The 26933-nt window shown below is 42.3% G+C and overlaps 1 protein-coding gene across 2 annotated transcripts in view; it reads right to left on the bottom strand.

Moving 5' to 3' along the window:
* The window catches only part of PLCB4 (phospholipase C beta 4), a 1076851-nt gene that overhangs the window by 33468 nt on the left and 1016450 nt on the right, over positions 1–26933 (bottom strand). For both annotated transcript variants that reach the window (XM_078649526.1, XM_078649527.1), the window contains 2 exons: positions 5137–5238; positions 288–345 (listed from right to left, as the gene is read on the bottom strand). In XM_078649526.1, the coding sequence (XP_078505652.1) occupies positions 288–345; positions 5137–5238 (160 nt within the window). The remainder of the gene's footprint in view (positions 1–287; positions 346–5136; positions 5239–26933) is intronic.

Here is a 26933-nt window from a genome sequence, read left to right as displayed (position 1 = left end):
CTAATTACAACTTAACTCCAATCTTGTCTTTTCTTTTTACTCCTTAGATGGAAAAAGCCATGAGAGGATCTCCTTTCTTCAGTTCCTTCTTTTCTGCTCTTCATTCTAGCATGTCAGAATACACCAATAACATAATTCTGCTCTAGGAGTATTGGTATGTAGAATAGAACTCACTGCCTTGACAAGCAGAGTAGAACTCAATGCACACTTGAATACCATGGAATGCAAACCTTGCGTTGCAACGCCATTGACTTTGGTGAGAAACACATTGCCAAGTTAATACATACCCTCTTCCTCTCATCAAGAAACTTCTTTGTGTTTGTGCTGTTCAGCTCCCGTACCCGCCTAAAAAAAGCAACAGTGAGCAAATGTCTCAGCCCTTTAAAAATACAACTATTCATACCAGTAACAATCTCTTGTTTGTCACTTCGTTATTTATTTCGTTTATGTAAATATATACAAAGTACTGGGAGCTATTTTAGTCACCCTAGCAGAATCAATTACAAAAATCAATGATAAAGCAGTTTCAATCATATCTAAAAGTTATTATCAAAAGTATTGACAAAGATACTATCGTTATTGCATTTGTAGAAGAGGTATAAAGGAGCATTTTAGATTTCATTTATTCATACAAAAATCTATTTCAAAGAGAGCATAAGAAAGGAAAATTCTTAAAACAATGTAAATACATGCTGTTAACATTAGTTTTTAGGGTTGGGTTTTGAGAGCACAGCTGTCAAACAGACATTCTGCTTACAATAAAGATAGAATGAGCTTTAGGTCTGCCCCTTTCAATCAATGGCTTTCTTCGACCAGCCTCTTTCAGCCATTGGATAGAATATTTATCAATCGCATCTTGGCTCAGCCCAGTGAAGAAATGATCTCTCATCTCATGTTATTCGCTGCTTGGGATCATCCTTCACCTCCACTTGAGTACTTCATTGAACTGCATGAGCAACTACTTTACAACTATAACCTTCCCTATTTGAAGTACAAACAAAAATAGGACTGTATCAAAGGCAAGGGTGTCTTTAATATAGTCCACTTTCCATTTCTTGTCCTGCTTCAATTGGTAAACGCTGTACAAGTTAGGGCACTGAACCCAGACCTATTGGTTTTTGCCAATGCTTGTTATGTATCTCTTTGTGCTACAATGCAGTAGTGTATGCTAATATGGTATATTCGATATAGCACAAATGTCAGAAAGAAAAGGGGGGACTTAGCAGTATAGTCTTTGTGGATTACCTTTGAAATAGTGTCCAACTTTTTGATAAAGAAGTGACTATTATGTTTGGCAGAGTTTGTCACTAAATATGTTTCATAAGATCATGAGGACATGAGGACATGCTGTCTGTTCAATGGTGATGGCACATAGTCTGTCTCAATTCCAGAAATGTAAGAAAGGCAACAATATTCAGATTCCTACCCAAAGTGCTTTTTGACCGATGCCCGCTGGCACAGAGTCAATGAGAACTGCAATTTTCAATAGTAATTCAGACGAGGGTGAGGCCACAGCATTGGTGCTTTTGGACCTGCTAACAACGTCCTACACTGGAGACCCCAGGACCTTGCTGAGCAAACTAAAACAAGATGTGATTAATAACTTGGTATTGAAATGGATGAAATCCTTCTTGAAAGATAGAAAGCAGACAACTGTATTACATCTATTTCTGTCTAAGCTCCAGAGTACTTTTCTGTCTCCTACCTTTTTAATCTTCATATAGTCTTAATTATACAATATCAACATAACAAGGACATTGAATGTTAGAACTATGCTGGCTAAGCCCAGGCACTTCAGCCGGCATGAGAATTCAGCCAGCAATGAAAGAAGAGCATCCAAGCCTTCTCTGCCTACATAAAAACGATGGACAAATCCATTGTGCTTTGCACGTGTGGGTTTGTATCCCATCCTCTTCGCCAAAATGATATAAATAAATGTAGATGGATCACAGGATACCTCTGGATACGTTACAGGATGGGTTTATTAAGATACAGCAGAGCAGTCCACCTCGCCAGCTGACCAGACCATCAACTGAAAAGTGTGGAACCTTCAAGTACAAAATAGAATGCACATAGGTATACTGGGAGGCTTAAGAGGTGTGAACATAGAGAAAGGTCTTATGACCAAAGACGGCCATATTGCAAGGAGTATACGTTTACTACACCCACCAACTTTATCAAATATGCTCATCATGGTATTGGGTGCACCAAAACAACTCTTCCAATTTGAATTTGGCTAAAACACTTGGAACATTACCAGCTCCAGTAACAACTGGGAATGGTTGGGTGTTTTCCTAGATGCAAACTTGACTTTGATAGCACAGATAGCAAACATGATGAATACTCACTTATTTCGCCTTCAGATGCTGAAAAGATATATCTTTTAGAACCCTTGAAGGAGTATGAAAGGTATGGCTGATTGTTCTATCTAGAATAGGCTACACCTACTGCTATGTAGGTGTAAAGTCCTCAACACCACATTGTGGTGGAGCTACAGTGATTGCTAAATGCAGCAGCCTGTACAGCCTTAGTGCTAAAATAGAATTACCGGGACATAAACATGCTGCCTGGCACATCACCTTGGGGGTAGAACATAGAGAGAGGCTTTATGGACCTGGCACATAAGTCCAGTTTTACCATTAATCAAAGCATTGTAACATACCATATTTTTTTCGTCTGATACTATTACATAACCCCCTTTGGCATCTTATCATGCCACTGAAACAAAGAAAACATGCTTGATAGATCCATAAGTGAAACAGGATTACAGGATTATGGGACCTAGATATGGGTTATGGAACATAGGCCTGTTAATAGCCTGGATTTTGCCATATTGCCCATAAGTGGTTTCCATTTCCAGCTTCATAAGCGCCAAATGACTTTCAATAATGACTGATAAATAATGGTATTTATTTTAGTTTAGAGCCACGAATGACAATGCTTTAAAAGCTTTGATACGTTCATGTCCGTTCTCTCTAGCTGAGATCAAGAAGCCTACTATAGAGTTATCACGAATAGATACACCTCATGTGAAGGATGCACACAGCTAGGAGGTATGATAGAATGTATTAATGGTAAAACTGGATACATGTGTCAGGTCCATGAAGTAAATAACCTCTCTCTACATTCTACCCTATAGGTATTGTTCTAGATTGCATGTTTATGTCTTAAGGAGACCCGCGTTAACTTGGGGATAGGTTGAAACATCAACACTGTAACAGGGATTATCTAACATCCAATGGATTTAAGATAGTAATCAGAATACTGTGGCTCTATATATCAATGTTGTGACATCCCGATTGCATATATGTTTCATTTTTAGTATTTTATATCATTGCACCTATGAGTGCTGAGCCGTCTGCACCACTGAAAAGTGTATGTGATATAAAACACCTATTTGGAGAAGAAATACGTTGGTGATGTTAAGAGAGAGTTTATTTTAGGACGATTTTAAAGTAATATTTGGAAAGAGACCCACAGAACTGTTATATAGTTTCTACGGTATGCCCCAATTTCTTAACTGGGCATAATGGTTAGGTCCTGTGTATTAATTGGTATGGGATTGCACCCACGCCACTCTGTCTCTACCAGCATTCACGCCTACTTACTACAAATATTTAAATTGCTTATACAGTGCACGTTAAAGTCACGCCTTCTGGCAGCATTCACGCCTACTTACTACAAATATTTAAATTGCTTATACAGTGCACGTTAAAGTCACGCCTTCTGGTTCCCCTGAGAAGAAACATACTTTAATCAAATGCCCACACTAACAATCTTCAATTTAAAGCAGTGTATATTTGAGATTGTGTGTCCATTGGCAGTACCTACCTAAGAAGAATTTTCTGATTTTCTTTCCCCACTCTCAAATTGTATCTGTTCGTCCAACCATCATGACTCTCCTGAACTACTTTTATCTTGTCATTTGCCACCACAACGGAGTCACCAAAACCAAAATTGTTAGTTTTCTAGCCAAGGTAACGCAGTAGCTGACTACATTCACCAAGAACAAATAAGTAGGCAGACAAATCCTTCCCTCCCAAAACACCAAGGTGCATATCAGCTTCCCGCTTCACTCCACCACACACTCTTGAATATCCCGAGGTATCATCATGTATGTTTGATGCACAGAAATTCTTTTCAAAGAAATCCTTTAGGTGCTGGACCTTGAGGTGGCAGGCTTCCCTCTACTTCCCCACCACTATTAAACATGCGGGCACATGCATCATTGTCAATTGCATTCGCAAACGGTGCGAATCGCAATTTTTGGCCGTTTGCGAATGCAATTGACAAAATTGGGATGCATCATGTTTTTCGCAATTTTAGAAATCGCAATCATGTTGCGATTTCTAAAATTGCGATTGCAATTAAGAAATCGCAATTTTCGATTTCTTAAATGCAATGCATGAACATTTTAAATTTGCGAATTCGCAAATAGGGAGAGGTAAATTACCATGAAGTTGACCTTCATGGTAATTTGCGAAAACTTTCAAAAATGCACAAAAGTGCATTTATGAAAGTTTCATTTTACACACACACATGCCCTTGGGGCATGTGTGTGTGAAAAATGCACTTAAAGTTATATTTCAAGGGTGCAGGGGGGTGTCCTTTGGACCCCCCCTGCACCCTTGAAATTGCATTCTCAATTTGCGATTCGCAAATTGCTAATCGCAAATTGAGAATGACTTCCCATTCATTCATAGGAATCAATGGGAAGGGATTCCTTCATTGTGATTCGCAAATTGTGAATCGCAATTAAGGAATTTTAAGAAATCACAAAAAAAAATGCGATTTCTTGATGCATAGCCTTTTGCGATTTCTTAATTGCGATTCCTTAATTTTCGCCATTAAGAAATCGCAAACGGCAACCATGATGCATGTGGCCAATGATGTGTTAAGATCTGAAGAACAGGAAGGGATATAAATATTTCGAAATGCCCGAATGCTGTGTATGAGGTAATGCTGTAAAAATCCTTTTTGCATTAAAAATGGGATAAACTTTTTCATATCCAATCAAATAAACAGAATCAAAGCATGTGCATTGTATAAATATGTAAAACCTCAGACGCTCTGTCTGTGCTGCCAAGCTAGATTTCATAGAGTACACATTCTCCTCATTTGACAACCTCAACTCACCTCTCTCTTTCTGCTTTGTTTTTGATGGACTTATCCTGGCTAATGGCTTTGCTGTTTTCCATTGAAATCTTTGCTTGGTTGGCGCGCATCTCCTTTCCTTCCCTAAAAGGACATAAACATAAAATTGCTTTTACAATATTCGTTTAAGAACCAGTAGCAAATATGTAGGCTGATCTTGGAATCTTTCTGCATGTCAGGTGTGTAGCATTGCAAATGTGGCCCCAAGAGCATTACGAAACCTAGGTAAAAAAGGGGCCGCGTGTGCAATTGTTTGAAAAAGCACTTAGCAATCCCCAGAGATGTCACAACTTATAATGTGCTGTATTTTTTATTGTGTACTTAGACTGAATGCATCAGACGTTAAAAAGCATATGGCTGAAAGCTGCCAGCAAATTGCTTTATTTGTCTTACTTATAAAGATACATTTCAATCACGTTGAGAAGATGTAACTCACCTGTTAATAGCAATATTTATCATGCATATGTTTTTATCTTTCTTTGTATATTCTTCGTATCTCGCGCAAACTAGCTCAGGGTGCTCAAACCTTTATATAGGGTAGACACCAAGTGACCATTCATACACATCGGGTCATTTTGGCGCTTTATAAAACTCTCAAATTAAAATAAATAACATTTAATGTGTCCAATTTAAAATATATAGACTTCTCCATTTCCTCATACAATATTTCCCGAAAATACATTATTACCAATGTGCATTTTCCTAATATACTGACAGACTAGAATATCTGTAACATACCTGTTAATTTCTCGTCCTTTCTTCAAAACTTTTTCTTCAAGACTAAGGGCTACATTTAAAGAAGGGCGATAACTGGACATTGGCATAGATCCCGCCCACCCTTCTATCTGCCCTACTGCTTCATTTAAAGATAACAGGATGTTGTTTTCCTAATGCGAGAGCTGCTACTCGCTCTCCCATTGGTTGCTTGGGGCTAGCAAAACAATGATTTTGGAGGGTCCGCTCTCTTTAGGACTACCCCACTGATACAATTATAGCTGTCGTCCACTTCGTCCAGGTCTGGCAGGTCAACCACATGTGGAAAGAACCATGTCTTGAAGGTCTAAAGAAAGTTAAGGTGACCATCAATATTCCTTACAAGGTCTAGAAGAGATATCATAGTTTGACAGTTTCAAAAGAGCCTCTGGGTAGAGACTTGTTGAACCCTGTGTATCAAAGGCTAAAACTTTGAGCACAGGCTTTCTGTTGGGTGGAAGCTCTAGAGTCTTCTTTGAAGGGAGCTTGGCCTAGAGGGCATGATGGGCAACGTAGAGGATTTTGAAGGAGACTTTCTCAGATACAGGAATACAGATACTTTTATGACAAGGTGGCAAGGCTGAAATGCAGTAGCAGGCTCAGCACAATATTTTGGACACTTTGGAGTCTTTACAGGAGATATTCCAGTGCTCTTTAGGTAAAAACCACTGGCATAGGCAAGATGTGAGGGCACTAGTGCAGTGGTGGCTGCAACCTAGTAAACAAAAATCGAATAAAAGGAAACACAAAAATTGGGATGAGCAGTCAGAATCTGGAAGGAAATGCGACCAGGAAGTTGGCTTGGGTCAAGCGTCCATATATCTCTGAGACATTTAACTGAAGATTCATGAGTAGGTGAAGGTCCGGTTCATCAGGCCACAAAGAATATGTCAATGCACATGGTATAGCTGCCCAGGTCAGGATTTCATTCTTGATGGCATTGAGCTTCAGATGGTTTCCTTTTATCCAGGTCTTGCTTCCAATGATATCAGATTCGTAAGAGACGAGGTCTGATTATGTTTGAATTTGATCATGATTTGCAATGAGTAGTGGTGAAGCCCTGCATAGTGGCCAGATGTGAGAGGTTGAAGTGGCGATGAGAAAGAAGGAGTAAGATGATCTGGAGATAAATTAAGAGCAATTTTGAATTTTTGATCACAGGCCTTATGATTGTGAAAATCACAGAGGAGACAGGTTGGTCGGGTAATGTACGAGTTACTCACCTGCGGTAATGTTATGTCTGGTAGAGACGCTTCTAGCGGCAGATTCCTTCACGTAGAATTATCCCCAGGCGTAAGACTGACTCCAGAATTTTTTTGCCACAGCATCACTGCACGTCGGGGCGGGGCGGCCTCACGCGACTCCGCCCAAGCGCTGTCCATGTACGTGACGTCACCGAGGTCACATAAGCCCCAACCCGGCGCGCCTACGTCAGTGTTCTTCAGAGAACTTTTCCACACCACAATGCAGAGCCACCAGACAAAAAACTGTGGGAGCATGGGAACAGTGTGCAAAAGAGTATATAAAGAAGAAAAAGAGGAAGACACCATAAAGAACAGCGCAAGACTGCAGTGTCCAAGGGCAGGGACAGATGGAAGAACAGAGCAGAGCCCTGAGCAGCCACCCTGCCAGTACATAGACAGCCTCCCCCTATTCCCGGAGACAAGGAACCTGCGTGAAAGTCATGACACGTCGCAGGCCTACAACCCTCACCCCGAAACAAGGAAGGGGAGCCAGTCCCAACAGGCAGGAACCAACAACCTCCAAGCCTCCCAGCATACAGGGCAACCACCCCCCAAGGAACAAGGGTAAGGCACGACCATAGAACCCCAACTCAGAGATTAGCAGAGGGGCCAGGACCCCTAGCAGCAAGAGGAAGGGAGGGTACAGATTGAAGGAAAACCTCCCCAACCTGGAGCAGCCAGAGCAGCGGGGCACAGGAGCACCGCAACCCCATCTTCCAAGAACCAAAGAGGAGGAATGAACAGCAAGAAGACAGAGCCACCGTCAAGAGCAAAGAAGGTACTCACAGGAGACATATCCCCCATCGTGAGGCGAGTACCGAAGACCAGCCCCAGGGGTCCTTGCAGAACGGGGAGGAAGGGCGGGCCGTGAAGGAATCTGGGCTAGAATCGTCTCTACCAGATACATCGTTACCGAAGGTAAGTAACTCGTACATCTGATAGAGACTACTAGCCGCAGATTCCTTCACGTAGAATAGATACCCTAGCAATACTCACAGGGAAGGAGGGTCTGCGAAAGGACCCCACCAGTCTGGACAGGACACAGGGTCCCACAGGGGACCAGACCTGAGGACCAGGGAAGCAACCTCGTCCCTTACAGGCAAGAGGACCCCGACAAGTCGAACACCAGCAACCCAAAGAGGGATGAAGGAGGAAGAAGGAAGACTGAAGAGGCCCGTACACTCGCAACAGAGGAACCAAGGGCAAGGACTGAAAGGCCGAAGCACACCACTGCCCCCCAAGGCAACAGAGCTTCCATCCAATGCCAGGACAGGCAGAGGAACAAGAATAAGAAGCCTAGAGGGCCCAAGGAAACAAGGGAAAAGAAGGCAAGCCCACCTAGAGGGAAGACAACCAGCCAGCGAGAACGGCACCGATAGCCATAAGCCACCAGAAGCAAGAAGAACACAGAAGCATCCCAGCCCTCAGGAAAGGAGCAGGAAGAAGAGGAAATGCCCGGGCACACCACCACAAGGGGCCGCGCACACGACTTCAAGAAGCAATAGCAACATACAGAAACGCCAAGGAGAACAGGCACCCGAAGGCTACCAGAACTCCCCAGCAGAGCTCAGCTATATAACAGCTACCACTAACCCACCTAGGGTACGTTAAGCCCCAAGACACGGGAACCCTCTTTGGAAGAACTTCTGCAGCAGAGGAAAAAAAAGGGCCAAGGGGAAAAACTCCCCCGCGGAAGGCTTGACAAGCAACCCAAGCAAAGCAGAAGGCCTAATTTCAGGGCCAAGTCTGCGTAACAACTCCAGCAAAAACACACATAGTCAACAAAGGGCCGTCCAGCAGCCAACAATGCCAAAGTCCCAAGGAGGACTCAAATGGCTAGAAAACACATTCCACAGCCAGAACAACCGTCCTAAGAAGGCCCAGAACTAGCCAAACTCAGCAGTCACTGAGGAGGGGAAGGAGGAGGAGGAGGACCCATGCGGCGGCACCAGGGACGATTCACCCTCAGACTCGACCTCCAAGGAGGCAGCCGCCTGCGGGGAGGAACAAGAGGGGCCCGGAGGGGGACGGGGGTCCCCACCTAGCTTCGACCCAGAGCGGGATGAGAAGGGGTAACTGACCCCTGTGGCACTGCCCGGAGTAGCAGGCACCAGCGCCGTGGCGGAGTTAGCTCGGCCGTGGACGAGGCTTTCACCTGCCCAGAGGGCCGATGGGGCTCGTTGATGTGGCCCGAGCTCCGGCGACCTCCCGCAACACCAGAGGGAGTCCCACGGGAGTTTGTGGTGAGGTAGAGGCACTGTGGTCTGAAGGAGGGACCCCCGAAGGGGCCGCACCCCAACAGCACCACATCCTCCAAGCCTTGATCCGAACCAGTCGGCACCTGGGCTGGCGCCCCAGGATGGGAAGGAGGAGGAGACACCAGCGAGGCCTGAAAAGCCACCACGTATGTCTCCGACTGGACTCTCGACGCCCCAGCACGGGAAACAGTGGATAGGATGCCGACACGTGGGGCTGCATCACCCACGGAGAGTCCACGCCCCCGGCAGGCCGAACACCAGCCTCTGGGGACAAACTGCGACACCCACCGGGGAGCGACACTCTCGCGACATCGGAGACAGACGAGAACGACGACCACGGCCGTATCTGAAGCCGTCTGCTGAGGCTGATCGAGGGAAGGAAGTCGACCTGGAGGGACGCGTCAGGAGTAGTTTCATCCGGCGCTCCTGCCGTGACTTCAGCTTCAAGTGTTGGCACGCCTCACAATCAGTGGTGCCGTGATCCTCCCATAAACACCACATACAAATGAGGTAAGGGTCCGTCGCCGACAAACGATGCCCACATGACGTGCAAGTTTTAAAGCCCGAAGGCATTCGCACACTGTTCCACCAAGAGAAAAGACTATTGGCAGGTCAGTAGTGCCTATTCGAGAACCCTACCCTATGGGCAATTTTACATTCAAACCTGCCAATGAGTAAAGGGAGGGTACTCCATGGGAGGGGTAAGTTTGGGGTTGACACAGTTCCTGTTTAAAATATGGTACACATGGTGTGGGAGCAATAAGGGGAAAAACACTTTAAAAAAATCTGGTCAGAACCGCGCAAGTTAAAAGAAAAAGTGAACTTGCTATTTTAAATCATGGGAATTAAATTTCTCTCATGGAATGTGAACGGCTTGAGAGTGAGAACAAGAAGGCAAAGGATTACAGAGTACCTTAAACATAAAGACTGGGACATAATAATCCTTCAAGAAACCCATCTCTTGATATCCAAATGGGAGGATATAATGAAAATCCAGCGCTGGGTAGACTTCTATATTTGTACTGAACACACATGCTGTGTTAAAGGGGTAATCATAAAAAAAAATTATATTTAAAAAATCATCAAAAGCAACTATGGAGTCTTACAAAACTGATATAAAAGGGAGATGGGCTGCCGGAAACGTTCGCATAGGAGGCAAACCATTAGTGATTGCAGGGTATTATGAACCTAATATCGATGACCCCTCAGCCCTACAGGAACTCTATGCACACCTGTTAGATACGTCGGGCCCATTATCCTCGTGGTGATTTTAACATACTGCTTGACCCTGCACTAGATAGGAGTCCTCTAAAAAATACACCTACCCTGCCTAAAATGAGGAGATCATTTAAGACTTACTTAGAAGACCTAGGGTTAATAGACGTATGGAGAGATAAGGGTGAAAAAACAAGCCATTTGTTTACATTTAAAAATAAAAAACTGCGACATTCCTCCAGAATTGATTACTTTTTAATTGACAATTCAATACTAGGGGAAGGCAAAAAGGTCAGACATCTACCCGAACACCTGTCAGATCACTCTGCAGTATTATTGGAGATTGAGCTTCGTAATCACCAGACCCAGCCAAGGTGGACTCTAGATAAGGTAATACTTCTAGATGACAACGTAGTAGAGGTTCTCAGAGAGGAAACTACATAATATTTCCAACTAAATCAGGAACAGACTTCCAGTCAGATTAGATGGGAGGCCTATAAGGTGGTACTTAGAGGTAAGATGATCAGCTTAACGGCCTATAGAAATAAATTAAACAAGAAGGAAATAGGGGGAAATCCACAGGTGGGAAAAGAATGTTAATGAGGAAACATCAGCTGAAAGAGTGGAAACATCTAGGAGGGAACTAATTAAGGCAAACAACATCCTAGTAAACATATTAGATACTCGAATTAAGAAGAGGTGGGAGGCTAGTAAGCTGGCTCATTATCAATACGGGGAGGGGTGTGGTAAGCTTTTAGCTTGGAAAACAAAGACTGACCTAAATAAAAACAAGATTTCAAGCATCCAAGAGGCAAATAGTAGTCGATCACTTATAGAAGAAGCAGATATTAAAAAAGCTTTCTATGACTTCTTCTCAGAGCTATATAAAGACGATACAAAGAATAGTGAGGCCTTAACTCAAGAATATCTTAGCCAATGGGTTAAACAAGCTCCTTTAGAAGATCAAAAAAGAAAAATTAAATGCAGAATTTACTGAATCTGAAGTTGACGAGGTAGTTAAAGGTCTGAAAAGCGCTAAGGCTGCTGGGCCCGATGTCTTGCCTAATGAAATTTATAGAGTATTGAGAGGGGTGTTGGTTCCAGAACTCACTAAATTGTTCAATGATATTTTTATAAAAGGACAAAAACCTCCTAAATCATGGAGTGAGGCTACTATTTGTGTCATATTAAAACCAGGAAAAGACCCTAAATACTGTGAATCCAATAGGCCTATCTCTATGTTAAATTTTGACTACAAGATCTTCACACAGTTGTTGGCAAAGAGATTAGGAATGTGCGCAGGACAGTTAATTCACACAGACCAGAAAGGATTCATAAGGGGTAGACAGATTCAGGAACTTAAGCATGAATTGATAGGAGCTATAGATTTAGCGAATTAGGAACATCTCCCCCTATCGGTTGTTACTTTGATGCCGCCAAGGCTTTTGATAGGGTTAAGTGGAGTTTTTTACATGATACTTTGGAGGCCTATAATCTAGGCAATAACTTCTCAAGAGCAGATAGAGCTATATATAGCTCCCCAACTTCATATGTGCTGGTTAACGGGTCCCTGACGGAGAGAATACACATAGAAAGAGGTACCAGGCAGGGGTGCCTGTTATCTCCTATATTGTTTAACCTCTATATTGAGCTCCTGGCCTGTGCGTAAGATCTAATCCATCCATACCTCCTTTCAGTCATAGAAATTGGGGAAAAAAAGTCACACTTTATGCAGACGATTTAATGATATACACAAATAACTTGATAGGTTCACTCCCCGAAATAACAACAACACTACAGCAGTTTGGAAGTCTATCAGGCTACCAAATCAATCATCAAAAGACTGAGATAATGTGCTGGAACACAGAGGATAATAACCCCTTGGAAAAACTGCAAATACGATATTTAGGGATCTTAATTGTGCGGGAGATTAAGAAGATTGTTCAGATAAACATTAATAAAGTCCAATCTGACGTAAAAAAAATTGCTTAACGCTTGGATGTCTCTCCCTTTATCATTTATAGGTCGCTCTAACCTGGTCAAGATGATGATCTTGCCCAAATTCACATACTTGTTTAACTCGATACCACTAGAGTTTTAAAAAGATCTGATTGCTAAAATGCAGGGTGAAATCAACAGCTTTATTTGGGCTTCCAAGGGAGCCAGAATCTCATGGATAAAGCTAAGAAGGAAAAAGGAACATGGAGGGATAGCCAGCCCGGACCTATTCCAATACTATAGGGCGTTCCATTTTAAGAACAGTAGATTACTCTTTAAAAACTCAACTCCTTTCCAGTTTTTATGCAAGCAATGACAGGCCCAGAAGGGGACCACTTTCTATATAAATTCAGCCACACAAAATTTTTCAAGAAGATTAAATAAAAAATTTTGGGAGCAGCCATAAGACTGTGGGTTCAGATAAGACGTCTGTGGAAGATTCCCCATTATTGTCATCATGCGACCATTTGGGATTCGCCTGGCACACCTGAATGCCTAAAGGATGCGCTATCAGTCCCACTGAGAGAAAACGGAATAGTGGAATGGGGACACATATTAATTGGACCTAAGCTTGTTGACTGGGAGAGTCTTGTAGATCTAACAAACAGGGGTTTGTCTAAATTCAAATACTATCAGTTAATAAGTTGGGCTACAACACTAGGAAAAGATGGGTCAGGAAATTTAGAAATAGAGGCAAAAATCCTAGGGACATTTGAGAAGAAAGAAGTAGCCTACTGGACTGGGCGCGTATCAATGAAGGACGAGAGGAATTTACTTTACCTAACGAGATATGAGGGAAGGTGCTGCCGTCGCAGGATGTATCAAAATTATGGCAAGTATCTGCAGCTGCCTGTGGGGATGTGATTAAATCCTCACCTTTGAAAAAGAACTTCTTATGTACTCTACACAGAGCATACTGGACACTAAAGAGGTTGTCGAAAATGAACAAAGGGAGAGTAAGGAGTTGCTCTAATGCAGTGAAGAGAGAGTTGATGACATCCACATGTTTTGGCAGTGCCCGCACCTCCAGTCCTACTGGGAGAATGTAGGTAAGATCCTCTCTGATGTCCTCCATCAAGAAATACAGGTAAGTGCCCAACTGATATTATTTGGGGTGAAATTAGACAATACTGGGGGATCTAGTCTAAGCAATAGGCAAAGAATCTATTATTGTTGTTGGTTTTGGCAGCCAGACGTGAGATCTGTATTATAAAGTGGGTTAATTCCCTTCCCCCTACAGTAGAAAAATGGTTACATTCAGTCATTAGAATAAATCAATTGGATAAAGCGGGGCCATATAGCAAAAGATTGAAGTTTTGGAATAATTGGGAACAGTACAGGGCTGAGAGAGTGTAATAAATTATGAGTCGGCGACCCGTTGAAGTCCAATGATTAAGCGCATTCATAGTTTTGAGTACCGCGGAAGAGATGCTTAACAAGCCAGTAGGATACCCCTACGTAGGATATAGAACAATCCTGGTGCCGGGGAAGGGCTATAGAAGGTACAGACCATCAAGAAAAGCTCTCTTTAAGAGGTTACCTTGCTACAACACTTTATTTCTCGAAACTTTGCGTGATGACGACAAAAAAAAAAAAAGAGAAAAGACAATTAAGAAAAAAAGGGCCCAAAACAGGCCTGAGGCAAGACCGGATCCGCGTTGCACGCGGAAAAGAAAAAAACTGAGGTAGGCATTCCACATCTCAGCACAACTACACATACAAGAAACAATAAAACAACGGGGACGGAGATTGTCTTTCAGCCATTGAAATGTTGTGGGCTGAGACCACTTGAAGTTCGGCGTATGTCTATTGTCTAATGTCCTTCTGTTCAGAACATATAGTACGACATAGACATATACAAGAAATATAGGTTGAGTGGGAATTATTTCTTGTTTCTTTACAGGGCCAGGCATAATTTATTTAGATTTGGTTTTTTGGGCTTATTTTCTTTACTTTTCTATGTGAATTGGTTAAAAGCTGTGGGTCTGTGGCAGGAAGTTTCATTGCAACTTGTTGCATGGCCACATTACAAAATAAGCACCTGTTTAAATTAAAAGTATGTATAGCTCACCCAAAACAAAATCACATCACTATTCCACCAATAGTTAAATTGCACTCAGGAGTTTTCTCCCCTTTGGACTGCTGGGTTACAACCATTTTCAGAGGGCAATTGTTTAAAGGGAAAGCTCAAGCCTTATGTAGTTTTCATACATCTGGCCACACCGCCATTAGCTGGAAACCACTGCTGTGCCTCAACCAATAAGTCAATAATTCTAATGAAAGCATGTTCCAAACAGCGATATATACTCAGGATGATTCTAAACAATGCTTGATTCGAGTGGTGGCTGGTGACATTTCAAAGTGGTAGGCACAAAGGTTCAGGCTGAGCAGCCTGTGGCAAGCGAGCGTAGCGAGCAAGCCCAACTGTCATTAGGAGGGTTCTTCCACGTCCGGGAAATTTTTGAAAAAGGAGTGGGCAAATGGTGCATTTTTAAGCAAGATTAATACAACAATAGTGAAATTATTGTTATGACATCAATAAAGAGATTTCATATGATAGTGACCTAGGTAGCTGCTTATTCAGTATAACACTGTGTTTTAGCTGGAAAATCATCAGAATTTAGGCATTAGATAGTCTTAAACATGCCATTTGCAGATAGTCCTTGTCCTTAAATTAGGGGCATAATGTTACCTTACAGTTTATATCACATTAAATGTTTGGTCAGCATATTTTCCCATTTTCATAAAATTCAATGAACCTGAAATAATTATGACAGACATGTAAACACTCACAGTGGATATGCTACATTCAGGGTTAATAATCAAGTAACGCGGATTCCAAACAGACTTTTAGACTAGAATTCAGCTACAATGAAAAAATCAAGAAACATTTTTCTGCAAATGTCACAGGATTCTCCCAAAGTACTTTTGGAGTACATCAATATACCCCTTTATTGTAAAAAGAAAATTATTCCACTGTGCAAAAAAAAAAAAAAAAAAAAAAGATAATTCAACAAATAAGAATGATAAATTGCCCGTAAACCCAATGGAGGATATCATGCTTTGATCATGTATCTATCAATATGCATGTCATTGTTACCACCACGAACAAAATGGTTGTAGTTAGGATTAGCAGTACAAAATTGGATTTTATAATGCGCATGCAAACTTCATCTGCTCTGCCAGTGTATATATATAGAAGACATGAAAATAAATATATAAAACCTATGACAATCGAAAAACAGAAGTGGACGAAAAAAGGGTGGTGCTTTGTTGAAACCATTGGCTTGAAGTAGAAAGTCCCTTTGAATGGCACATACTGATGACCCTAAGTTTTCATTGTGATATTCTCCCCATTTGTAAGTTAAATACCATGCCATTGCAGCCCTACTTTTTGTGGCCCTGCACCACTGTTATATGTATTTAAATCATGTGGAGCCTGAAGCATCGTTCACTAGTGTTGCACACAAGTGCGCTTTTGCAAAATGTAGTAATTTCCATTCATCATTTCATTAACAACTGGCAATGAGTTATTGATTGTTTCCAGAGTTGCTGATCTATGGGCTTCCTTAATGCAGGCCATTTGTTTTTGGGAGGGGCGTAATCTGCATGCTTGCATGGCTGCTTCAGCACACAGTGATCCAATACATCTTTATTGAGGACATGAGCAGAAAAAGAATCCTTCAGGACTTGCTTGACAGCTTCTGGTCAATGTGCCAAACAATAGTGCCCTGTCATAAACACCCACCCACAATCTTAACTCACCAAGACACTTTGAGGCATATCAGCGTGCACTATGCAAGAGTTGTATGTTGCTTGAAAGAAATTGAGAAGCACAACAACTGGAAAAAATCGAATAATGTTAGGAAATGTAAAATGAACTAAAAACAAAAGATAAACAGGGACTGCGCTGTTGAATTTGAAGAGCTTAAGGGTGTTTGTTGCCCTTGTTGCAAATTAATCCGAGATTTTGCTTGTAAAGCTAGGGATATAAGTATAGGGTCCCATAGGGTCCTGTTTCAAATTCGTTTTTAATTACTGTTCGGACTGACAGACGTCTTGACCCGGTCGACTTAAAGTGTTGCTCTCAAGACTCCTGGACATAACAGCAGTGAGATGTACAGGGACCTTGCATGGGTGTGCTTGATCAGTGCAGGAAGCTGCTCAGCACAGCTATAGGACATCTGCATCGTGCAGAACTGCCTGCTGTTGGTATTTCATTGAGCTATGCAGCCGGAACCACATGGGATGGTGCTGTGAGTCCCATAAGAAAGTGGTACATGGACACCACAGGAAGCGGTGCAGAGGGCACAGCAGGGAGGTGGATCAGTTCCGACCTGCTAAAAAGTCCAGGATGCATCAAAAATCAATATGTGATGAACATCGTGGTAATGCGTCATCATAAAACTGCTGGACTGTGGGCAATGCATGCACCATAAGCGATGTTGGAAAATGGGGTCAATGTGTCATGCTGTCAGCGATGTGTCCATGGTCTGTGCTGCACCGGCACTGCTTGGGTGTTGAGGGAAATGCACTGGTTCTGATCAGCGCAACATCATCGATGCATGGATGATGTTGCACTGAAATCTCAAATCTCAAATCCAAGGGCCCAAGACTGGATTGGCACCATCTGGCAGAGCAGGACTCAGAGCAGACAGAGTCCAGGTGCTGATTGCAAGTGAAAGAAGGAAGCCTTTGATACCCCCTAGACTTCAGAAACAGGAGACAAACCAACAAACCTTTGGAGATACTTTGGTTCTGGTGTGTGGAGACGGAGGTCCAGTGTCTAGTGTGTCCTGGGAAGCCCATTACTTTGTGAAATATTGTAGTATACTGTAGGTCCAGTCATTCTCACTCCTTCAAGAAGCAGCAGGCAGCAGGCCAACACCAAAAAGCAGTTAATCAAAGTGGCAGTCCCCCTGGCAGCACAGCCGTTCTCTTCCTGGTAGAATGTCCTCAGTTCCAGATGAGTTCTGGTTTGGTGGTGTCAGAGGTCCAATACTTATATCCAGTTGGGCCTTTGAAGTGTGGGAGAATTCAAAGAGATGCTGTGCAGGGGACAGAGTCCCTTTCTTTCCTGCCCTAGCTCCAGGCTGACTACAGGGGGGTATGCAACCATTTGTGTGGGGATATGACACATCCCTTTCAAGTTTAAGCGTGAGCTCCTCCCTCCCATCCTGGTCACAGGACCTAAAAGCATGCAGATAGCCACTCAGTCACACCTATCCTTCCTTGCTGCATGGCTGCCTAGAGGGGATGCAGGATGCCAGCTGTCATCCACCCTGACGTGTATTCCAGAGACAGGAAAAAGGTACCAGATGGTTACAGTAAGAAAAAGCCATCTTTCCAAAAGTTGCATTTTCAGAACCGCAAGTTAAAAACCAACTTTACTATAAGTTGTGTTATTAAATTGTGATTCCAGAGACACCAAATTTGGGGGTCCCATCTCTTACAGATTAGAAATTGCACTTATACTCAGTAATAAGGCAATCCCAATGCAATCCTATAGGAGAGAAAGGCCTTGCAGTAGTGAAAACAAATTGAAGTATATTTTACTACCATGATCAGTAAAACTTAAACGAACGTGTCCTAATTTTCCTAATACACTTCAGCCTACCCACTGGCTGTCCAGGGCCTATCTTAGGGGTGTACCCTTATATATACTTATCAACTCCACATTGGCACTGCATCCAGCTTTGAGGCAGGGCAAGGGGGGCAAGAAACTCCATCCACTTCACAGACACGGTCTATAGGCTTCTCCCACCTTTCAGAAGGAGAGCACCAGGGTACAAAATAGAACCTCAGACACCACCTCTTCAGTTCACTCATGAACCTACAGAAAGACTCTCTATAGGACTGCCTGCTGCTGTGCACTCTGCAAGTTTGCTTTGCGGTACCTGAAAGGACTGCTTTGCTGCCTGGAGCCTGCCTTGAAACCACAGAGGCCAGCCCTGCTGCTGAGCCCTCCGCATCTTCACCTGAACCCAGGACTATGAGAGTGACTCCAAGGGCCAATTTGCTAGCCTCCTGTTCAGAGCCACAGGGACACAAATGGCTCCAACCATCTTGAACCTGCACCTGGACCCAGTCTGACTAAGTCCTGAACCCCCCAAGTGGTGTTCCACTAGTCTTGGACCCTTGGTTGTGGGGCTAAAAGTGCCCAGATGGCCAAATCCCAAAACTGAGCACTTAAAAATATTGGGACAAAAACTGCTCTGAAAACCAGGAAGAGACCAGGACCAACCTGCTTGCCTATCCGTCCAAAATGCATCGCCTGTCAGATTGACTTCATAGCTTCTCCAGCTAAGTTCTTCTCCGAAGCAGCAAATCTTTTTTAGAGTACCTTTGCCCAAACGGTATCCAGTCTGTTGTAACTGTCTTCAGCTACAGCCTTCTGTCTCGTCCCACTGGAGTTTTTCGACTTCCAAAAAAGAGATTAAGTCTGAATGTAGAAATCTTCACTGCGGCTTCGACTCAAGGTTCCACAACAACGACGCACCCTCCTTGGACACTGCCCACAGCCTTGCCCCACTGAACTCTGCCTTCCCAGAATATTTTTCTCATCATTTCTTTTAAGTTCGAAGGGATGCGCTGACCCGGCCCAAACCACTTCTTGTACGCAAACCGCCCGGTCTGCCATATTTTCCGACTATGACCTGATCACATGTGACGAGATGTCCAAAGTTGGCATGTTGATCTTTTAGACGCTAGTTTTTACCAAAAGCTTTAAAAATTCATAACTGTGGTTATACTGAATGGGATTCTGTCATTTTGGTGTAAAAGAATGTATTGAAATGTAATTTATTTCTAAAATGGTGTGGGAATTTTCTTGTGTTGTGTTTTTACTTTTTTATTGTTAATGCGCTGCATAAATACTTTACACTTTTCCTCTCAGTTCAGCCAGACAATTTTTTTGTGCCAAGCTACCCAGGGTTAAGCATAGGTTAATTTATTGACTTTTGTGTGGCTCACCCTGCAGGGGATTGTGCCTGTTGCTTGACCAGGGCTCACACCCCAGTCAACCAACAACCCAATTTCTCACAGGGCTCCTCTTGAAAGGGTTTGGAAGTGTTTGGTCCGCAGCCCAGTTATGTGGAATTGCAGGCTAAATTAACCTATCCACCTAAGGAAGTATCCGATGAAAAGGTGAATGATGAAAATGTTTCTGATCATAAACAATTAAGTTTGTCTTGCAGGACAGCATGTACTACAAAGCCTGCTAAAAAAGAAAATATATGGTAATCAACAAGGGGCCTTTGAAATGTACATCATTCAACTATGCTTATAGACATGGCCAAGGCCAGGAACAAAGCCACTCTTTACCACACATAAATGTATCAATTCATGAAGTGTATTTCTAAATTTTGGGCCACAACCTAAAAACCGAACGCAACCCTTTGAACCCGGTATTGTTGCATTCGGGCTGCATTACACTTTCACCTTTGAAACTGAATGCGTAATTTGCTTGTATCTAGTGGGTACTTGCAAATTGCTCATGCAATTCCCATTCATTCCTATGGGCCTTTAGGACCATACGAATGAATGGGAAGCCATTCCTTAATTGAAAGTTGCGATTAAGGAATGTGTAGGAATCGCACATTTTTTGGCGATTCCTACATGCATAGGCAAGTGTGATTTTATAATTGTGATTCCGTAATATTTGTAATTATAGAAGAGCAATTGCCTATTTTGATGCTGGTGCACCTTAGCCTTTTAATACCATTTGCTTATTTTGATCAATACATTCTGTTTCCCATCCTCCATCTAAACAAAGAAAAGGCTTGTTTATTCGTTGCAGTGGTTTGAACCACATAAGTGCACCTTAGATATAAGTACAGCTCTAATAGCACTGGTATCGTAGCAACCATGGCATGCGCTACGCTTACAAGAGCTTTCTGCATCTAAAATTACATAAAACCACTCGAAACTCCCATAGGTTCCAGCCACACAAGACAGTTATTCTCTTTAGACAGTGAAAGGAATTTGGACAGATCAACCATATATCATCTGACCTAAGGCTATATATAGGCTTGATATTTGACAATTAATGTTGCCAGCCTATCCTCATCTTTTTCCACACCCATTTAAATAGAGACTTTATATTGTGTCCGAAAACCAACAGTAATTAGAGACCTGGATCGTGCATTTAAAGTTTTGATTCTCGTAATTTTGTTGCTTAATATTAAGCACTTTATATGCACTGGTTTGTTAGAAACCCCTTATCATGTTTACCTGTGTGTTAGACAGTCCCTTTCCAATATCACAGTTTCATTTTGAGCTCGTACTGTGTGCTTTCATCAGGTCCTATTTCGAAGCTTATTGCATATACAACAGTGTACATGTTGGTCCTGTTCTTTTTGCGAAAGTCTGAAGCAACATTTATTTATTTATTTGAAAAGTTTTATAAAGCGCGAACAAGACCCACAGGGGAATCAGAGAGCTGTACAAAGTTGGCGCAAGCAGTTGTACAAACATAATGAAGGTAAGTGTAGTTACATGCTGTGGAAAAACATTCAAGTTAAAGAGTAGTGGGGTATCAACCGTGCCTTATAGCAGGCTGAGTAAAACATCATACAATAGAAAGAACCCAGACATTCATATGTTGTCCAAATTGATAAATCAACACTAACATAGAAAACTCAGCACTGCTGAGTGGATTTTGTTTATGGCTTCGTGATGTATGCAGAATGCACATGATGAAGCAAAAAAAAAATTGGTTTATTGTGTTATTCAGCAGAATTATTCCTGGAGTGAAGATGCAAAACCAGTCGAGGTCTTGTAAATTGCATCCGTGAACGGCATTTTTCACTCAAGTTGGTCAATTTTGCTGTTATGACGGGCAGCAATGCCTCATTCTTGAACAGACATTTTGCACAGAGCAACTGATGCAGAATATTTTTCTGTTGCACTGATCATTAACTGCTACTGTCAAGTTTTCACTGGTCAACGGTGCAAATGTCATAGGGACATTATTGGTAATCAGTGAAAACGTGTCAGGAAGCAGTGCAGAATCATTCAGTATCTATCCGGTTTACATGATCAGACCACATGTCAGTCTCTGCAGCACCGAATCCGTCTTTTACTAATTACTTTTACAGTCCGAGGTATTGTTTTTTTTGTCTGCTGTAATTTGCACCGAGGTGTACTATTTAGTTTCATGCTACCTCATTGTTAGTAGTGTGCTACTTTGCTCTCTGCTTTTTTGTGGCAGACAGTGTTATTTTTGGAAACAGGACCCGTGACGTAAATAGAAAAGAATTATTATAGTTCACTCACCTATATGTGATATAATACTAAACAAGCACAGCAGAAATAGCAGCACCCTCAGAAATGTCTGCCGTGCCACGAGCAGACGTTTGATTCATCATGACATTGTGTGTTTATGACTCTACATAAAGAATAACACACATATTCATCCCACAAAGAAGACTGAGCCTTGGGCAACATGCATCTAAATAACATAAAATTACACAACACAGCATGACACTATACCATGCCATATGACAAGCTAATACAACTAACACCATAACAATACCTAACCAAACATAACATGACATAGGAGGACATATAACGGTACATCACAACGCAAAGCAACATCCTGGAGGAGTGTGGCTCAATGGTTAGAGCGGTAGACCCTGATGCAGAGTTCTGACCAGGGTTCGATTCCCGCCTCGGCAGGGTCTCGGGCTCAATTTTCTCGGACCTGTTAATTCTCGCCTCGGTGCCTATTCTAATCACGGGTCCCACGCTGCAACTCTGGGCAATAGCTTGCTTAACCTCCACACCGGCCCCAACAGTGCTAAGGATGCCTGGCTTCACCCTGGATGTGCCTAGGAGTGGACACTTCACAGGGAAAGCCAGGAGGGGTTCCACAGCGGTATGAGTATCAGCGCCAGGATGCCGCATAGGCGACTCCGCAAGGTGACCGTCTGGTGACAGTGTGCTCTATAAGTACCATGACATTTACATTTACATTTAACAACATAGCAATCAAGAGTTTCAGTAGATGAATGCTCCCATTATTTGAAAATGCAAACAATGGTGAAATCAAAATAACATCCTCTTGTACACAGCTATTTACCATAAAGGCCACTCTTTCCTTCTACTACAATTTGTTCTCATCATCGAGGGAGAACACAATAGAAGAATTGATTCCTTCTTTTCATCTCATTTAAGAAGAAATCACTTGCCCAATAGTAAATAAGAGTCTCATGTATGAATAATGCATTAGATAAAAGGGGTCACAATTTGTGCTCTGACTTTTACTGAATGCTTTCTGATTTTCGCAAACTGGACTATGTGTTACTAGGTCGGAAGAGAATTGTTGTGGGTCGTAATTCACCTCATAAATATTAATGAAGTATGTCAACATTTTTTACCCACTATGACTGGCTACAAGCACAGGCATGGTTACCTGCTGTGGTCAGGAGACCACCATGCCTGTGATTGCTTTCAAATAAAGCATTTTTTTGAATGCAGCCTATTTTCCTAAAAGGAAAATGGGATGCAAATAGAAAAAGAAAATGAAAATGTTTACAAACTTTTTTTAAGATTAGGCAAGGACCACTGCCTGCTCATCATTTTATTTTTCTCCATTCACAAAGGGAAAGATATCCCTTTGGGTCCCCTTCCCATTTGTGAATGGGTTAAAAACTCCTTTGAATTGGTGTTAAAATATTAATGTTTTGCGACTGGAGTTTTGCGACTGGATTTCGGTTGTAAAACATTAATACACACCTTAAGAAATCAGTATTTGGAAGGAACAGCATCAAATCTACCCTTCCAAATAGTGATTCTTCAATGTTTCTTAAGCCCATTTAACAATTGGCAAAACCTTTTCCTGATGATTAAATTGGTGTAGTACATTTGGAAAAGTGTTTTAGCAGTCACAGACTCTCTGATTGACAAATCTGAGGGATTGTTCCCGTTAAAGCACTGTGTATACGAGTCCCTAAATTCTTATTTATGGATATCATTTTCTTCTTGAAAGTTCTCATTTTCATACTGGAGTTATTTTCAAGAGCCGGATGCCACGGTGCAGCATAATTTTGCTAAAATGTGCCAGCATCACTCTCAGTGACAGCGAGGATTACCTGGTGCCACTTACAAGATCTTACAAATAGTTCCATATAAACGCTTTAATTTTATCATAAACATAAAAGATGTAAATAGTGTATACATTTGGAAATCTGCAGCGGGAAAATATATATTCAGTCAGGAATTTGTTAATGTTATGTAAATATACCTTGCAGATTCCCAACTGTTATAATATTCACCTTGCCTGCCCTACAAATGTTGATTGGTAGACCGGAGAAAAGAACATTGTGTCTGAAATGATTCAGCAGGGTAGCCTGCAGAGAAGTTTTCAACCAGATCGAAAGTGAAGATCATACTGGAGCAGCGGCAGTCAACTTTATACCAGGAATGTAAATACATACAAAAAAGAAATGGGGTGGGGACCAGCATACCAAAGCATCAGGTGTTATCCACACTTCTGAAGGCCCTAACAACCTTTAGGCCCACCATGGGGCTCAGATTGGGGAATTTAACAAAATCTGCCCTTCCCTGGAAGAGTAAGAAAGCCTTCTAGACACAATTGATTTTTATATCGATGAAAAAAAAGTGTGGTAGGGTGAACTGCACTGGCATTGGGCCAAACTCCAATTCCTAAAGTCCCCAACAATTTTTCTGCCCTCCTGGGAGACAGAGTGTAGGTTTCCTTCCAACTGCCCTTCCCATAAGGCAGACAACTCACTAGACAATATTCCCTCCTGAGGGGGCAGAAAGCCCACTTGATCCAAAGATGTTATACATATAAAATAGAAATGGGGTGGGGCTGCACCACTCAGTCATCAGGCCACAACACCATTCCCACCCTAAAGGCCCCAATAGCCTTTCTGCTCCTCTTACTGCTGAGCAGACTGAGGAGATTTACCCATGGTGGGCAGAAAGCCATTAGACACAGATATTATTTTTTAAAGAATGGGGTGTGTGCGAGCATGTACTGGGGTCAGGCTGCATTCCTGCTACATAAACCCCAACAACCTTTCTGCCCTAGGGCCTAAAACAGGAATACTGGATTCTTTTGGGTGTAATTTTGACATATGGGCTGGCTTGGAGGAGATTAACATTCCTTTCAGTCTCTCCTGGGTGGTGGAAAGACAGGTGTCGGGGGGGGGGGGAATATGCAGAGCTAGGGTGGGTAAGTCCCACCCCCCATTCTGTTTCCTACTTTTTACCTGATGGTCTCCTCGACTTTCCCTCCTCCATGGGATGGGCAGGTAGGTGATAAACACCCCAATCTGTGCTCCTGGGGGTTTGAAAGTTCACCGGACTGTCATGGATAAAAGTGAGAAAAGGAATGGGCAAGGTGCTTGACCATTTAGACATTGATCCTTATTGGCACAGTATTTTTGCCCCTAGGAAGATGCAGTAGGGGGTTTACCCCCTCTGCTGGCCCGTATTTCAAAACAATGCCCAAACAAATCCCAATTTCCTCTCACTTCCCAAAAGAATACATTATTCAGGTTCTGACTCAGTCTGCAACTGGGGAACCCTACCAACATTTGGCGTTTTTAAAGACTAAAGGCCCAAAGGAATCCAGGGTAGTGTGGCTTGTCTGGATCCTAGCATGTTTTCTTTTCCAGACTTAGTATGAAGGAGGTGTTCTGAAAATGTGGAGCTCCCTGAGCTGATGTAATATGTGTTCATAACTCTGAAAATAAATAGCAGAAAACCCTTGCCTCTATCTTGAAAGTTCAGATAGGCATACCTCAGAGGCACACCCAAAACAAGATGCAAAACAGATAACACTTGCAATCTATGTAAAGGACAAGTCTAAAGTTGGTTCAGTCATGCACTCATTGGAAATGCTGAAGTATCGTGCTATAAACATATGTAGCTGGAGTGCTTCAGAACTTTAACTCTGTGTGAGTTGGTAATGGAAAGATCCAGTTAAATTGTAAAGACTGAAGAGCCTATCATGGAAAAAATTGCTATTACGAAACCGAGTTTCTCCATGCTAGGGTCAAGTTAAAACACTAGAGGCATGTGCTAAGAAGTTTGTTTTCCAAAAATGTAAAGGTGACAGCTTCACCAAAGTGGGTGGACGGACTAAAGAACTCTCAAAATTACTCACTCTAGAATGAGTGACCTACTCCATGAGGAATAGGAGGGATGCTTTTGATTAAATCTGGGAATTCTTTGATTAACAGCTATGAGTTCCCTATGCATCTGTATATTGGTTTTTACAGCATGCTAAGATTGGAACTCTGGGTTATTCTTGATCTACGTTAGTAATAGTATATAATGTTAGATAAATGTACTTCAAAGGATTAAAAATTGGTGTTTTAAAATGCAAAAAATTGAATAAAGAAAATAGAAGTCTTGTTTCATAGGTGTCTACACTGGAGCAGGGCCCAGTTTAAAGGCAGTAACTCTTAATACCATGGTTAACAAAAGGATTTTCTCAAGGAACATTTGTGGGTGATGGAAGTCTCAAATCTTTATAAAGTAGCAGGAATTGAAGGCAAACCCTGAGAGTGAAGGTGTTAACACGATTACGCAAACATAAACTATAATTTGTTGCTTTTTTTTCAAAAAAACTACATTTAAATGCAATTGTTGCACTTTTGCATATTTGTAGAAATTGCAAATTTTAGATAAATCCTTGCCATGCATGTTTAAAATGTGGCACTTATTAGCATTACTTATCAAAATTAATTTGTTTGATTCACCAAAGACTAAGGGCCTGATTTAAAGTTTGGTCGGCAGGATACTGCACCCCGAGTGCATAAATGGAGCAATCCCTTTTATTCTCAAAATTCTGTGCAACCTGAAAACGATGACAACATTGAAGGGGATGCAAGCAATTTGTAATTGCAGTCGAAAATGCACTAGTGATGCCCTATTTTGTCTCCAACCAGTCGATCGCGAGCTACTGGTAGCTCGCCGGCCCCCTTTGAGTAGCTCGCAGCATTATTTTGAGAAAAAACGTAGTTCGATGTTTATATTTTCCATTGTGGAGATCATTTAGTTTTGTTGCCAGGCCTCTTCGGTATTTATTTTAGCCAAGCAGCGCCATCTGTCCTACGTTGCACGGATACGTGCTCGGAGATACCGTTGTTCCGTGTAGGAACAAACTTGCTTCGGCTTGCCGTATTTCTAGGGCCTCTGCGATTCAAGAAGAAGCCTTCCCTCGCAGTAGCCGAGCACCGGAGTCTTGGCCTGAGGCACTGGCTATGTCTGATAGCAACGGTCAGGACACAGCCTGACTCCTGGCAAAGTCCTGCAATAGAACTCCAGGGAGGAG

The sequence above is a fragment of the Lissotriton helveticus genome, chromosome 6 (assembly GCF_964261635.1).
Source record: "Lissotriton helveticus chromosome 6, aLisHel1.1, whole genome shotgun sequence".
NCBI lineage: Eukaryota > Metazoa > Chordata > Amphibia > Caudata > Salamandridae > Lissotriton > Lissotriton helveticus.
This window is presented reverse-complemented; position numbering and strand designations above follow the sequence as displayed.